At 43.3% G+C, this 14,244-nt stretch overlaps 1 protein-coding gene across 1 annotated transcript; it reads right to left on the reverse strand.

Annotated features, from left to right (window-relative positions):
- Positions 1 to 192: 192 nt before the first annotated feature.
- On the reverse strand, positions 193 to 6,055 carry nod2 (nucleotide-binding oligomerization domain containing 2). The gene is made up of 10 exons (XM_029497901.1): positions 5,300 to 6,055; positions 5,004 to 5,130; positions 2,287 to 4,066; positions 2,086 to 2,169; positions 1,910 to 1,993; positions 1,699 to 1,782; positions 1,545 to 1,628; positions 1,206 to 1,289; positions 995 to 1,078; positions 193 to 789 (listed from the first exon to the last, which is right to left on the reverse strand). The coding sequence occupies exons 1-10, from the start codon at positions 5,783 to 5,785 to the stop codon at positions 717 to 719; spliced, it is 2,970 nt and encodes a 989-aa protein (XP_029353761.1). The 5' UTR covers positions 5,786 to 6,055; the 3' UTR covers positions 193 to 716.
- Between the last annotated feature and the right edge of the window lie 8,189 nt (positions 6,056 to 14,244).

The raw sequence follows: 14,244 nt of genomic DNA on the forward strand, positions 1-14,244 counted from the left end.
GCTGTCTTGCGTGTCCACGCTTTTCCTCCCGCTCTGTGGGGCTTTCCCATGAATGGCAGGACGGGCAGTTAGGTTGACGCGTAGCATCCAGGGCAGATGATGCTGTTTGGGGAATTTAGTGTAGATGTATTTAAAATAAAGGAAATAACACTAAATTATGTTTTTAATTGAAACAAGACTGTTGTTGTAATCAGCAGCATTTATTTACAATCAAAAGTAAAAGTGCTCAGTATGCAGAATATAACTCCCCTTTCCAATGTTATGCATGACGTGTATTTTTTTTAATAAATATTTATAATCCACTCATACCGCATGTAAAAAGAATTTCTTGCCTATTACCTATTAACTCATATTCTGCTAGGATGGCTAATGTATAACAATGTGTCATACATAATCATGTATTATGGGTTTCAATACGAAACTAGTAATTATGTCACATAAACGTAGAATGTATATCAATAAATGTAGTAATAGTAGAAATGTTGGTAACAGTGATTACAGTGTATATACGACCACAACCACACCAACATCTGGAGCTGAGAAACTTAAGATCCACCTTGGCAAACACATTTCACATTCCACACCTAATACAAAATATTTCCCATAATAAATAAAACCAAGACTCAAGCCCGGATAAGCAGATGAAGATGGATGGATGGAATAAATAGAAACAGTTCTTAAAATAACAGACATTCTTCAGTCAGCTTAAGACGAAATCAGAAGATCAGTCTTGGGTCACGTTTCTTAATCTCCTCTACCTCCTCCAAACTGAGTTCATTGTTTCTCAGCCTGCAGTGTAAAAGGAAAAAAACAAAATCAATCAGTGACAATACAATGCTAGGTTTAAAATGGAAAGGAAGTGTGGAACACTTGAAATAACACTGTAGTTTGGCCAGAATAGGAAGCAGTGTTGACAACAGTCGATTTTCTTGGCACTGAAACAACTGCATTGCCCCAAATACCTTTAGTGTGTGGCCCAGAGCATATTACATACCATATTGATTTCATATGAGTATTGTATTCCAGGGCCTGAATCAGATATTCCACCCCTGTTTTGGTTATGCAGTTCTCTGTCAACCTTTAACAGGAAATGAGAGGGTGGAACAATTTCAGCAGAGTAGAGTAAGATGTACTCTACTCACATCAGCCATCCGGTTAACACAAATGTCATGAACTTTGTAAATAAAATTAGAGACAAGGCGTACCAAAGCTCTTCCAGAGATGTGCTGTTCTTGATGATGTTAGCGAGGGCACATGCTCCTGCATTCCCCACACCATTACCTACCAGGCTGACAATAAGAAAATAAAAATAAAATTTGAGCTCTCGGCAATTAAAACCAAAAAACAAAAACTGCAGAGATTTATTTGACCCATTGCAAAAATATATTGAGCATATTGTGAAACAGATATATACAGAATATACACATTTGTGGACATTATGCAACCTCACATAAGTATTATAGTCTTATAGTCATATTTCTAATACATTTTCCACACACTCTTAAGTCTACCTAACAAGTGCCAATATTTAAAGCAAAGATTACCTGAACCACAACAGAGATTTGCTGTGCTCTAGTGCACTGGCCAAGGCCACTGCTCCTGCATCACCTATCCTGTTTCCCCAAAGCCTGGAAATGTAAAGACTGATTAGTACATGGAAATGCACCGCCAATAAGATGCCTGCAGGAAAATTGTTACCCTAAATGCTGCAGCGAGCGGTTGACTTTAAGTCCCTCTGCCAGCTGCCTTGCTCCCTCTGCTGTTATGTTATTGTTGCCGAGCCTGAAAGAAAATAGAATAAAAGTTCATTTGCTATTCCTTTCACGTCACACAGACCTCCACATATTACTGGTTCAGACTCAAATAAGAGCCAAACCTGATGACTGCCAGAAACACTTCATGTGCTGACCTTAGAGCTAGGAAGTTCTGCTTGGTCTTCAGAAGAAGAGAAAAGTGCTGTGTGCAAGCATCAGTTAGCTTGTTGTTGAAGAGCCTGGGAGCAAACAAAAGGATTACAGAGGATATTTTATCATTCGTCATTTGGAAGTTCTTGGTAATCTTATAAATCATCTTGACAGCACATACGCAATTTTTCGGAAGTTGTCACACTGGATAGCTTTAGTGATCAGTCTGCTGATGCCCTCATCTGTAATGTTGTTGTTTCTGAGGCTGATAACAGAAAAATGTAGAGCACTTAAACATTGTACAGAGCGAGTTTGGAAGAGATTGCTAAAGGTATAACAATTGAAAATAAATAGTGGAACAATCTTAACTTGCCATACTCACTACAGGCTATTACAAATGTGCATGCAGGGAAGAAGCTGCTCCACTCCAACGTCGCCTACAGAGTTGTTGTCCAGCTCGAGACCCACAGGGCTCCTTAAATGCTGCAGCACAAAGGCTAATGCGGTGCACTCTACGGGACCGATGTTACAGTAGGTCAGTTTCAGGTGATCCACTTCTAATTTGCTGACGGCGTCTTTAGCAATCTTGCCCTCCTGCATCTCATAGATACATTTGATGAGCCAGATGAAGCCTGGCATCGCATGCATGCTCTTCTTCTCCCCCTCTACAGGTTGAGGGATAGACTGAAAGTGTTTCTGCATGCCTTTGGACAGGCACCTGGAAACCTGGTTGACCCTCTTTTGTATCGTAGCACTGGGGCAACAGTGGTGCCACAGGTGGTGATGGCGCTGCGACAGTAGTCCACATACAAACATGGCCGTGATCTGCAGATTTGGTATTTCAACTGCTCTGGCTTCCTCCGCTTCAACGCAACCTTGTGGGTCATCGTGGGTCAAGCAGGCTCTGAAGAAGCTGCAACACAGACATGTCTCGCTCACGCCTTGCATCTCAAAGAGCTTAGGGATGGTTGAACGTTGAGTGTCACTTGATAAAATGATGTACAAAGCAGCAAAGAAACACTGTATGGTCACATGGAGAAACTCGTAGTGTTTACTCTGGGTGGATAACATATCTTTGGTCTGGATGAGGAAGCCCATGCAGATGTCCTTTTCTGTCACACCACATGTCTCCAGGTCTGTAGATGAGAAGATATAACAGGTGGCTCCTAACCCTTCAAAGGCAAGCTGTCCTAGATGTAAGACTGTTTTTAAATGCTCCTGAATCCAACCTAATCCCACGGTGCTCTTCGGAGCACTTTGGTGTTGTAAAAAGTTCTGTAAGATCATCAAGTAAACATCTGTCATTGTTAATAGACTGCCCTCTCCACAGCCCAGCAGCTCTGTATGGCACCTTGACACAATCCAGCAGAGGACTGGATTATGACAAAGGCCAAGTAAAGCTGTGTTTGCCTGTAGTGACTGCAAAACCTTAGCAGCCACAGTGGGGTCACTGTGATGCTTCCTCACAAAACAGTCGACTGCACTTGGTGAAAAGCCTTTCAGGAGGACTTCTTTGCGGAGGTGTTTTTTCAACAAAGGCCCGACTGCCTCTGGACGGCTGGTCACCACTTTCCACACCCCCTTCATTAGGGAGCCTTGGATTAAGTTGAACAACAGTATGTGAACAGGTGCCTGCTGGGTGGGGCAGCAGAGCCTGTGCTCATCTGAAAAGCTCTGCTTGAGCTCATCCAGACCATCAAAAGTGAAGAGGATGAGATGTGGATGGTCCACGATAAACTGGAAGATTTCCTCCTGCTGCCGATCTGGCCAGCAGCAGTGCTGGAACAGCAGCTCTTGGACAGACAGTTCTCTTTGTTCTGCATTCAGCTTGCGACAACTGAACGGAAAAAGAAACAGAAAGTCGTGAAAGGCGGCCCGCTGAGCCCAAAGCAAGTGCAGCCTCTGGAGCAGAGTGCTCTTCCCACTGCCGGCCTCGCCAGATATCAACACCGTGTCTGCGTCCTCGTTCACTGTGCCCGTTGTTCCAACTATGTCCTCCAGGCCCAAAGGGCCCTGCATATTTGGACAGTGTTGGGCCAGTTCCAGCTCGCCTTCAGTGTAGATGTCGTCCAAGGACATGTGGCTGGTGCCTCCATAAGTGCTGAGAAAGAAGGAGTGGGCTGAGACGGAACTGATCAGCTTCTTCTGATACTTCAAGGCCTCTGTGGCAGGAAGCACATGAAAAGAACTACAATAAACACAATGCAAAATCCTGCCCAGCGACAGAGTCCTGAGTCAGATCCAGCACAGACCACAGAGCCAAAGCAAAGCACCGGCGACTTGGCATATTGTATCTTCGGCATATCAGTCACAAATAATATAGCTAATAAACTCAATGAGATATGAATATCACAGTTTAATGCTGAAGTGATGAATCTGTCCCTGTTTTTCTCAAACCTGCTGTAGGCAGTCGGATTGAAATTAATCTCTGTATTCCGATTGAGGATTTATTGACTTGAGGGCCCAAGGCTAAACCTGATGTCTGTGTTTTCACAGACGTAGCAGTAATTTAGTTGTGTTGTACAGATGGCTTCATTTGAGCTACATTTGATAGTTCACCACTGAAATACTTGGATGAAGTTCATTAGTAAGCAGGAATAATAGAATTTGAAGACCTACACATCACAACAAATGCTTTATCTGTGGCTGAACTGGGAGTGATTCCCAGGCTGCTTATTTTTTCTCAGTCTGCCCCTGATGATGCATACTCTTAAGATATGCATCATCTGCATGTGTTTTGCTGTTTTGGTCATTTCTGTGTACCACCACTTTCAGAGGAAGTGCTTGCATTTGTCACATTTTAATCAAAGAAGTTCCAAGTTTAAATAAGAAAGTGTAATTTCTGTAGGTTTAGCTCGCATACAGATTCTTCATTAGTTCAGAGTGTGTGTATTCATATGTTGTCCACTTTTTTTTGTTTTGTTTTGTTTTTTCTTCGTATCAATGTTGATGATGTCTGTGCTTGACGGCTGTTGGTGATGTTTTTGTTTGCTCAGTGTGAAAAGACTGTGAAAACTAATTTCCCCATGAGACAATAAAGGCGATCTATCTATCCATTACTGTTATCAACACGGCCTAACAGTTTTCACTATGACGTACCTTTTGGAGGAGTTAGAGTCTCCTGGTTCAGAGGGGATTCACATTCCTGTGTTTGCTGGATAAATCGCAGGAGCACTGTTGCTGCTGACTCGCCTTTTGATCTGACATGGTCAAGCAGACGTCTTGCCTGATCGACGTGTAAATGACACAAACAGGAAAATTTAATTTGTCAAACGCTCAGCTTGTTTCTCCGACAACTCAAGATCAAGAAGTTTGATGATTAAAATCTTTCATTCCATTAAAGTTTAGTCTGAAGTCAAATAAGACAGAATGCAGAAAAGTCAGATGTACAGTACCTGCTGAGAGGGCGTGTGGACCGGCAGCTGCACCTCTTTGCAGTCTCCAGAGCTGAAGTGTCCAGATGCAACCAAAGCCTCGAGGGCACCATCAATGCAGCCTTGTAGCTTGTTGACAAAGTTCGGCCTACGAGCCAGAAGAGTCTGACTTGGCGTGTTCTGGGCTTCTTCTTTCTGACCTACGGTTAAACTGCATCCTGACAATGTGAGTCCGGATTGTTGGACTTCTGGCAGAACCTGTTTGAGAGCGCTGAGGAAGAGCTCACATGTAGACACCCCTTTTGGATGAACCAGGTTGAGGAGCTGTCTGGCATTGGTGTACAGAGCTCTACCCGCCACTTGTACGTTCAGGTAGTCCTCCCATACGAGCTCCCCCTGGGCCAGAAGTATATCCAAAACCCTCTCCAGGTGTTCGGCTGAGCCGCTGCTACAAAGGGCATCCAGAATCTCTGTCCGTTGTTTCAGAACAAGCTCCTGAGCAAACATGCTTTCTGTCCATACTCACTCACATCTGACATGATAGTCTGATGCTTGAAGTATTACACAGACACTCACGTCATGATGGAAATACTGGAAGCCCCCTTTGACTCACTCATGTTGTGCCTTTACTTCATGTTCAGTACAACTGGGATCCTCACTAATACTGGAGCTCACCATTTTGTGTTAAACGCCACCTAAAGCACAACAACCCAGCAGTTTAACACATGAACCACACCGCGCGGTGTAAACTTATCGCTTACATCTTCCCTCCATGAGTCCGTGGCATGAGGAAAGCAGAAAGTATCATACTTCCTCGTTCCACAACTGAAAGTAAAGTGAGTTCCTTCTGTATGATGAAAACTAAACCCTGCTGGGCAACAGCGACTGCGGTAACCAGACAGACTTTCTATTCAAACGTGTGCAGTCAGATGCTGAGTTAGAACCTGACGTCTTCACTGCAGAACAACAGTTTTTATTAATATAACGTACCACACAGTGATAACTGCTCACTGAAATCTCACGTTTTCACGTCTTCTTGTCTGAACTTTTCGGGGTGAAGACAACACACTTTACAGTTTTACAGTAATGGAATCATATCATGGGTGGAATTTCATAATATTTACACACCCGTAGGAATACACTGACTGGGAACATTTGATAGGTCTAAGTTGGCAGGCCCATACTGCCTGTAATTTTCTCCTAGAACCACTTGATGGAAGCATTGCATAAATGAAACTGTATCTTGCTTTGGTCATGAGGCTGAAGCTGCTTTTATTTTCTTCCCTTTCACACACTTTATTGTTCCTCTTTGTGTAACACTGCTTGATTTCCTCATCAGGGCCACACCAGCCAGAAAACATGATCCATTGAGCATGAATGATACGTCTACAGTGTTACAGCAGTAAAGGCGTTATGCTGATTGTGAAACCTACAGCTTTGTGAGCATTCTGAGCATCTGATGTAAAATTCAAAACGTGTTTTTACAATACAACACAACTCTGGAAACAACACTTAATAATGAACTATGTATTCTTTAATGCCAGAATGAAACAGTTTTTGGAGAGTTCAAATGAAGTTTTAAATCATTTTTCTCCCTGTTTTCAGATCCACCTGTTCCTCTAATTTCTGTTTCCAATCACCGGCATACTCACACCTCTGCTCCTCACTTCCATCTTTTTATTTACGTTAATGTGTTCCTGTCCATCAGTCTGTCTGTAAACCTGGCCCTCATTATTCACATATACATATATACCATGGTATCATCAGCAGAGTTGAGTCCTGGGAGGACTTTGGATAATCTGCACTTCTTTGTAGTCTGGGCCCAAACTTCACCCTCTACAGGTCTGTTTTGAGTTGTGATCCATGCCATGTCTTTGCCAGTCTGTCACCTTCACCACCTGTACAGTGCTGCACGTCTCACTGAAACCTCATACAATCTGCTTCTTGTCTGGTTGGAATCCAGCATGAAGCCCATCCACTCTCAGGGTTGTCCTCCGTTCAGTTTCTCTTTCAGTAGCATCAGACCTGTGAGACTTCCCGGCTTGTCTGAGTCACCTGTTCAGTCCAGCACTCGGTCCCCATGTGTGATGTTGTCCTCCGGTCAGTCGGAGGATCATTTGCTGATGTCTGTGCTCATTCTGTGGACCTGCTCTTTTTCACCAGCTTGTCTGCCAGTCCATCTATCTGTCTATAAGCCTGGTCCTCATCCCTTCATTGCATCTGTCTGCCTGTCCTCCCACCGCCAGCCGTGAAGATGTCTTCACCGTGCACCCCCGGGCAAATTCACAAACAGAAAGGCATAAAGTAATCAAAGACAGACAGGAATAAAATTTTATACAGTGAAATCCTGTTTCCAACACCTTCATTTTTTGTTTTGTCGGAGAAACAGGGAAGTCTACCAGGGGGAGTGTAATGCAGAGTACTCTCTGTCAGACATGTGCACGAAGCTCTAACGCGGCATTCTGTCATCCAAATCACAGTAGGGAGTCTAGACAGGTTTGAATGGATAAAAAAGAAGAAGGCAGGATATTGTCAATAAAAAAAGAAATACTGATATAATCCCCAAAGATACCTTGGAGTATTTCTGTCCTCTCTTGCAACAACAGATTTCTTTCCACCCAGTGTCAAAACACGGATCTCTGACTTCATGCATTTTGACTATTTTACATCCTTTCGCTGTGAAAGTAAAATTTTTGGATCAGCTCCACAGCAATAGTCATTTGTAGTTTATTGTGTTGAAAACTGTGATAGAATAAATTATTAAAGTTTCCACCACATGCACTGATGCATTCAGTGCTCGGCTTGCAATTTTTTGTGCATGAAGGTTACGTCTCGTTCAGCTCCTGGTGGGTCACTAAAGCATCACCACGTGCACCAGGTCAGTTAAAACTCCATGTCAGTCAGTAAGAGGGCAGTTCAGATCTAGATTTCACCCCCAGCCTCGGCAGAGATGGAATACTTTGGCTGCATTTGTTTCACTGCTGCACATTCTTTCTGTGCAGAAATCAAAAGCACATGTGATGAGCTCAGTGTTCGACCAGGTGCACTGGTGTACTGTACGTGCACTGATTGGTTTGCCAGAGAGTCAGAGCTCCCAAAAGCAAATCACCATGCCTCATGTATTCAGAAGTAAATCTACAGGCGGGTCATTATAACTATCTTTCATGTTCAGAGCAGATTATTTATTTCTTATATTAAAAAGTGAAAAAAAAAAAAAATCCACAGCGGTACTGCAAAACCAGCAGTGACACACGATTCCCTCAGTTTATTTTGTCTTCGCAGGGGAAACTGTACACGGCATCAACGTGTTTATGTATGTATATCTTACATTCAGTCAGATGTGTACTGAAAGGCTGTTGGTTGCTATTTGGGCTGCAAAAAAGTCAGTTTTTACCGTTTCGGTCCTTCGCTTGCTGAGCTTCAGTTGCAGGACAACAAAAAAAGGCAATTTTGTACAGAAAAGACTGAAACCCACTTTAGAGAAACAAATATAAAGTCATATGGATAAACTGCTGGAAAACACAGTTCAGCTTCAGTAAGATATCTCTCACTGGAAATATACATCAGTGAGTCCAGACTGGCTGTTTGCTGTTATGGTACGTGGGATTCGTCAAATTTCATCTGTTTTTGGTGGTTCTGTGATGAGCAGTGACTTCGAAGGCTGGAGCCAAAACGTTCAGAAAATATTATCACCCTTCAACACTAACAGTGAGGAGTCTCCTGACGGACGATGAAACAGAAATCCTTCTGCCTTTTAGCACGAGCATCGAGAACTTCTTTGGAAAACTTCTGAAATGAACAATGGCAGCCACTTTGTCAATGATGCAGAGAGAGAAAAAAAAAGGCTGTTATGCATTAACAATGTGTAATCTCCCGTTCCCCTGAGCCGGGGATCACTATGCAATGCTCACACATCGGAAGCATTAGTTCATAATTACAAACGGCTGAAGTCCAGAGAGAAGGGTGTTGGGAGGAGGAAGTGGATGACATCCCTTTTGGAGGTAACTGGCTGAGGAGAGCACGTGTGTGTGTGTCAATCAGGATTTAATTAACAGGAAGATTAAAGCTCACATCTGAGAGCCCTCCATTTTTTCCGGCGGAAAAGTTGATGTGGCCTAGACTCCCGCGTCTGCCCGAGGTTCAGGCTGCTGAGCTCAAGGTTAGCGGAGGCACCCTGCCGAGCGCGCACCGTCTGAGATGGGTCCTACTTGTTGGACATTCATTATCAAACTCTGTTTGCTTCTTTCATCTGCAGCTTTCTGCAGCACTCAACCTAAACTACAGAGGCACCTTGCAGCTTGACATCTCTCCATTCACTCTGTACCTTAAACAGCATGCTGCCACATCAAAGAGCCGCCGCTGCCTTTGATGTTGCAGAAAGAAAGAGCTCCAATGATCTGCTAAAAACCAAATGCAACTTTCCGGAGCCTTGTTTTATTCATTTGCTATCTGAGGAAGTCTGGAGTCAGTCTCTCGAATTCCACGCAGCAGATCTGGAATTGGGAAAAGTTGAGCTGAGCTCTTGGCAAAAAGAAGTGAACGATACGCTGCTAAAACAAGAGCGTGTTCGACTTCTTATGTTGCAAAAGTCGGGATGCATTTCCCGTTTCTGGCATGTGACCACTGCAGCAGCTGTAAAAATATCCGTATTCACAGCACATCAATATATAATGAACAATTTCCTCAATGTGCTTTTAATACAGATGTATAGTATGAACCAATCCTGCTCAAACATCCAATAATGTAACGTAACATCACTGACGGTGAGAGTTCTTGGCCTAAACTTTGACAGCATCATAAATGTTGTATTGCAAATGACACCTTGCTTAACCACATGATAACTGACTGGTCTTATTCTTTATTTTATTATCCTCTATTATCCAAATCCTATAAAAGACTAAATCAGCAGTCAGTACCAGGCTGAACCAAACGGATTCACTCCTAATAAAGACATAAATCAGACGGCTGGAATGAGTAAAGGTCGAAACTACCTCCTCAGTGTGATGCATTAGTATTTACATCATGACAACAGAGAATGTGGGATACAAATACACAGAATGTAAAAGTAATTACTTGTGGGAGAGAGTGAAAAAGTCACTTGTGTGGTTTAAGGATAACGATGTAGACACACAAAAAAACAGTCCAGCGATGAGTCTGTTGAAAATCCAATATTGTTGCTGATGCTTTCACACATATTTTGGAAGGCGCTGGTTTTCGCCGACACGCACAGGCACCGAAATACTGGACCGACAGACAAATAACTTCCATCCTCAGGCGCCAGCCGCCACAACATCAGAGCTGAGCAAAGCCCTTTCTCTCTTTCCGCCTCACTCCGGTGCCAGCGTGGTGATTATAGGGTGAATATAATCCTGCTAATTATAATTTCATCAGATATCACAAAGGGAAACGTCGACAGTGAAAAGTGTCGGCCACTGGTTTGGGCTTGCTGAACTTTAGCACTTTGTCAGCTTGCTTCCTAATTGAATGAACTTGACAATAATTGAAGTGTTTTATTTTTGCCCTTCTTTCCCCACATAAAAGACTGCCATGCCAATTAGCTTTAATTCTCCCTTTTCCCTTTTGCTTTTCATGCTCTTGAGTAGGCAGGAGCCGGCATATTTCGATCATTTGCATTATCCAAAGCGAATCTGCTTTGAAGTTCTGAGATTCTGTAAGAAAAAGGATCCACTTATCCCACATGAAAAAATGTTCAAAGCTCATAAATTCACTGGAACAGATGTACATTATCATTGGATTTGCCTTTTTCTCCCCCCACCCCGCCGTTTCTTTCTCTTTGCTCCTGTATTGGTAATAGACTACCTCGTGTCCTTCTCATCCCTTAGCTTTTAGCATCCTGCCTTTACAGAAGCTCGCACCCCGCTGTGCCAATCCACACTTCAAAGCCCGCTGCCTATCTGCTGGAAACAAAGCACACAGAGCATATTATGACAGCGTCTCATTTCCTCATATTTAAGTCAGTATCATGCCTTTTCTTTATTGCCAGTGGTTACACAGAGATAGCGTTTATTTCTACCCAAAAAGACCCTTCGCTGTAACCCGTCTCTCCCAATTGCACAAACAGAGTGCCGTACACATGCACGGGAGAGCTTTATCCCATTATGTTCTCTGCTAATGTTGGATTTTTCCATGACAGTCTCAGAGCTGTTTGTTGCTCTAAATATGGAGAAAGCCTGAGTGGTTGTCCTTATTCGCTGAAAACGACAAATGTGGTCTTGGATTTGCTGAGAAGAAGCTCTGCAGAAATCCCTTTGAGTTAAACTACCTGATTCGACATGTTAGACACTAATGATTACACCACACAGTTACTTAGACATTAACATCCTCCTGGGCCCTTGCAGAGTTTTCAGGTAAGTGAATGAATATTTTTAGATTGCGTGCTGCGCAGAACTGAGGGATCATTACTCTCCTCACTGCTGCTCTCTATTGTCTTCGTTGTGAAGCGTGCTGGTCTCTGGAGGAGGATTCTCAAAGTAATTGCACACTGCAATTGCTGTTTAGCGCTCATCGATAAATGATCGTGTACCGTTCGCTTAGTCCTGAGTATCACGTGATGTTGGAGTTGGCGGAGAATTAGACGAGTGGTTCTTTGTATAAAACAACAGACACTGAGTTAATGTTCACACTCTGGATCTGAATGGAAAAGGTCAGATAAGCTTTTGATTGTGACTGTGGCCGATGAAATGACGAAATAAGTCAGTTTGGGATTCTTAGCTGGTGCTTTCTATCGTACTTTGACTTCTGTGGTGGTTATTTCTCTCCAGACTTTCTTTTGCAGGGCTTTCCAAGAGTGAAAAAAACGACCGTGTCAACTTCTGTAAACATACCCATAAATCTTTTTGTATTTTGGAGTTAACTCCCTTGGAAAGTGAGTTAAATTTCACTGAGCCCGAACCCGCAAACTCCAGTTATCCAGCAAACTGCGTGTTCGCCGCAGCGCTCTGATCCTGGACTGAGTTACAGCACCAGACTGAGAAAGTTCTCCTCGAAACAGTTAGAGGAACAAGCATGATGAAGAAAATTAAAGTTCAAATTAAAATACTCGTAATGCAGATCAAACATGGTCGGAGTGAAGTTATTAAACTGCTCTCCCTCCGTCTTTCTGCACTCTTGACAGCCATCTTCTTCACCTGTTTGCTGACTTTGGTGTACCGTCATTACTCCTACTGGCGAGCTTGGTGACACCACTTAAATCTTAAACGTGTTAAAAGTGCAGCACACGCACTGTAATGAAATAAAAACAGTGCATTTGACTCAAATCCTCCTGGCTGCAGCTCATTGAGCAAAGGTGTTACAGTATGAACCAACGTGTACACAAGAAAACCCACAAGAGCTGCGACTCCGGAGATCCAGGCCTGCTTCGCTGGCAGCAGAAAGAAAGGCGCAAAGAGAGCCACGGACGTGTACTGCAGTTTTAATAACAGTCATGAAGCAAGCAGGGATCATCTTCCTTCAAACCTCCAAAGCAGAGTTCAGTCTGAACATGTGAGACGTGTTTGCACGGACGTTACGTCTTCGCCCGACGCACCTGCGAAGAGACTGGGCAGCAGACAGAAGCTCACAGATGAGAGGAAGGACACCGTCTGCAGCGCTGCCGTTTCAAAAGGCGTGAATGCATTATCAAACCGTTCCCCTGCACTGGAGAGGAAAATCTCCATGAACACCGAGGCTATTACCAACATATGTGGAGAGTTGAAAGGAGTACAGATCAAAGTCAGAGTAAAAAAAAAAAAAGAAGAAGAAAATATCCAAAAAAAAGTGCCAGGCAGCAGAGAGGAGAGGATGCAGGAGGATACAGTAGGAAATGGCCCCGTCGGCTCCACGGCATCTGAGAGAAAGTTTTCCAGCACATTTTTATTTATTTTTTTTTTCTGGTGGATTGACTGTGAAATCTGCATTTCGCGCAACAACAAAACATGTCCTGAGTTCGCTTGAGATACAGGCAGTGACTCAGACAGCAAAGCCAAAGCGTTGTTCTATCTAAAATCTATGAACTAATGTTTTCTGGGCTTCACTTTAAACAGCTGCAGCTTCAACGTGTGTTTTCATTCTGCCGTAGCACTCAGCTGTCATGGCTTTCATTAGTTATGGCAAATATGGCAACGTGCTTTTATACAGACCGAGTATGGAATTTATTGGATTTGCCAAGCGCTTATGAAACAGTACTGCTGAGTGATGCTCACTTGTGCAGCCTTTAAATCACTTTGAATATTTGTCTGTCTCGGTCTGGGGATGCTCACAAAAACTTTAGCAATCAGGCTGAAAGAGGAAAAGTCGCCAGCAGAGGAGGAATTTTCTCGACTGTTGTGATTTGTGTGATTCACCTCAGACCCTCAGACGTGTTCTTAAGTCTGTAAAGATGAAAAATCTCCAGGATGAGTGCAGGTGAGTCTGTTTTGTCACAGGAGGCGACTTTAAAAGTGAGTCTGATGCCTGTCCACGTGAAGAGGTCTTAAAAATAGCTTTTAAAAAAAAAAAAGTATTTTGCATTTCTGGTTGCAGACATCTGGTTTAAATTCTAACAGAAAAAAATATTAGTCCATCAATTGATGAAAAAAAAAAAAAATCCAATATCCATTCATATTTTAGTAGAACCTTTAAGTAGCACATATGACCTGATTACAATGGGAACCACTTACTGGACACCATCGATATGGACGACTCATTCTGTTAATGACTGAGACGTGTGAACCAGGGTAATAATAACCTCGTAAGCCGTGTCAGGGTAGAAATCATTTGTAACGATGATACGAGTTGTGCGGCGTTACACTGCCCAGCTTACACAAATAGACGTGTTCGTGAGAGGAAGGCGTATCGTGTTGCCAAGAGGTGGGCTCTCTCTCTGCGGTCGGCCCGACCAGAGATAAGCTGCTAAGCTGCAGATGAAAGTGTGTGTGCATGTAGAGAGCGTGGCAAGGCGAGCAGCTGTGGTCAGCCAGATTTGGGAG

Source organism: Echeneis naucrates, chromosome 3 (genome assembly GCF_900963305.1).
Source record: "Echeneis naucrates chromosome 3, fEcheNa1.1, whole genome shotgun sequence".
Lineage (NCBI taxonomy): Eukaryota > Metazoa > Chordata > Actinopteri > Carangiformes > Echeneidae > Echeneis > Echeneis naucrates.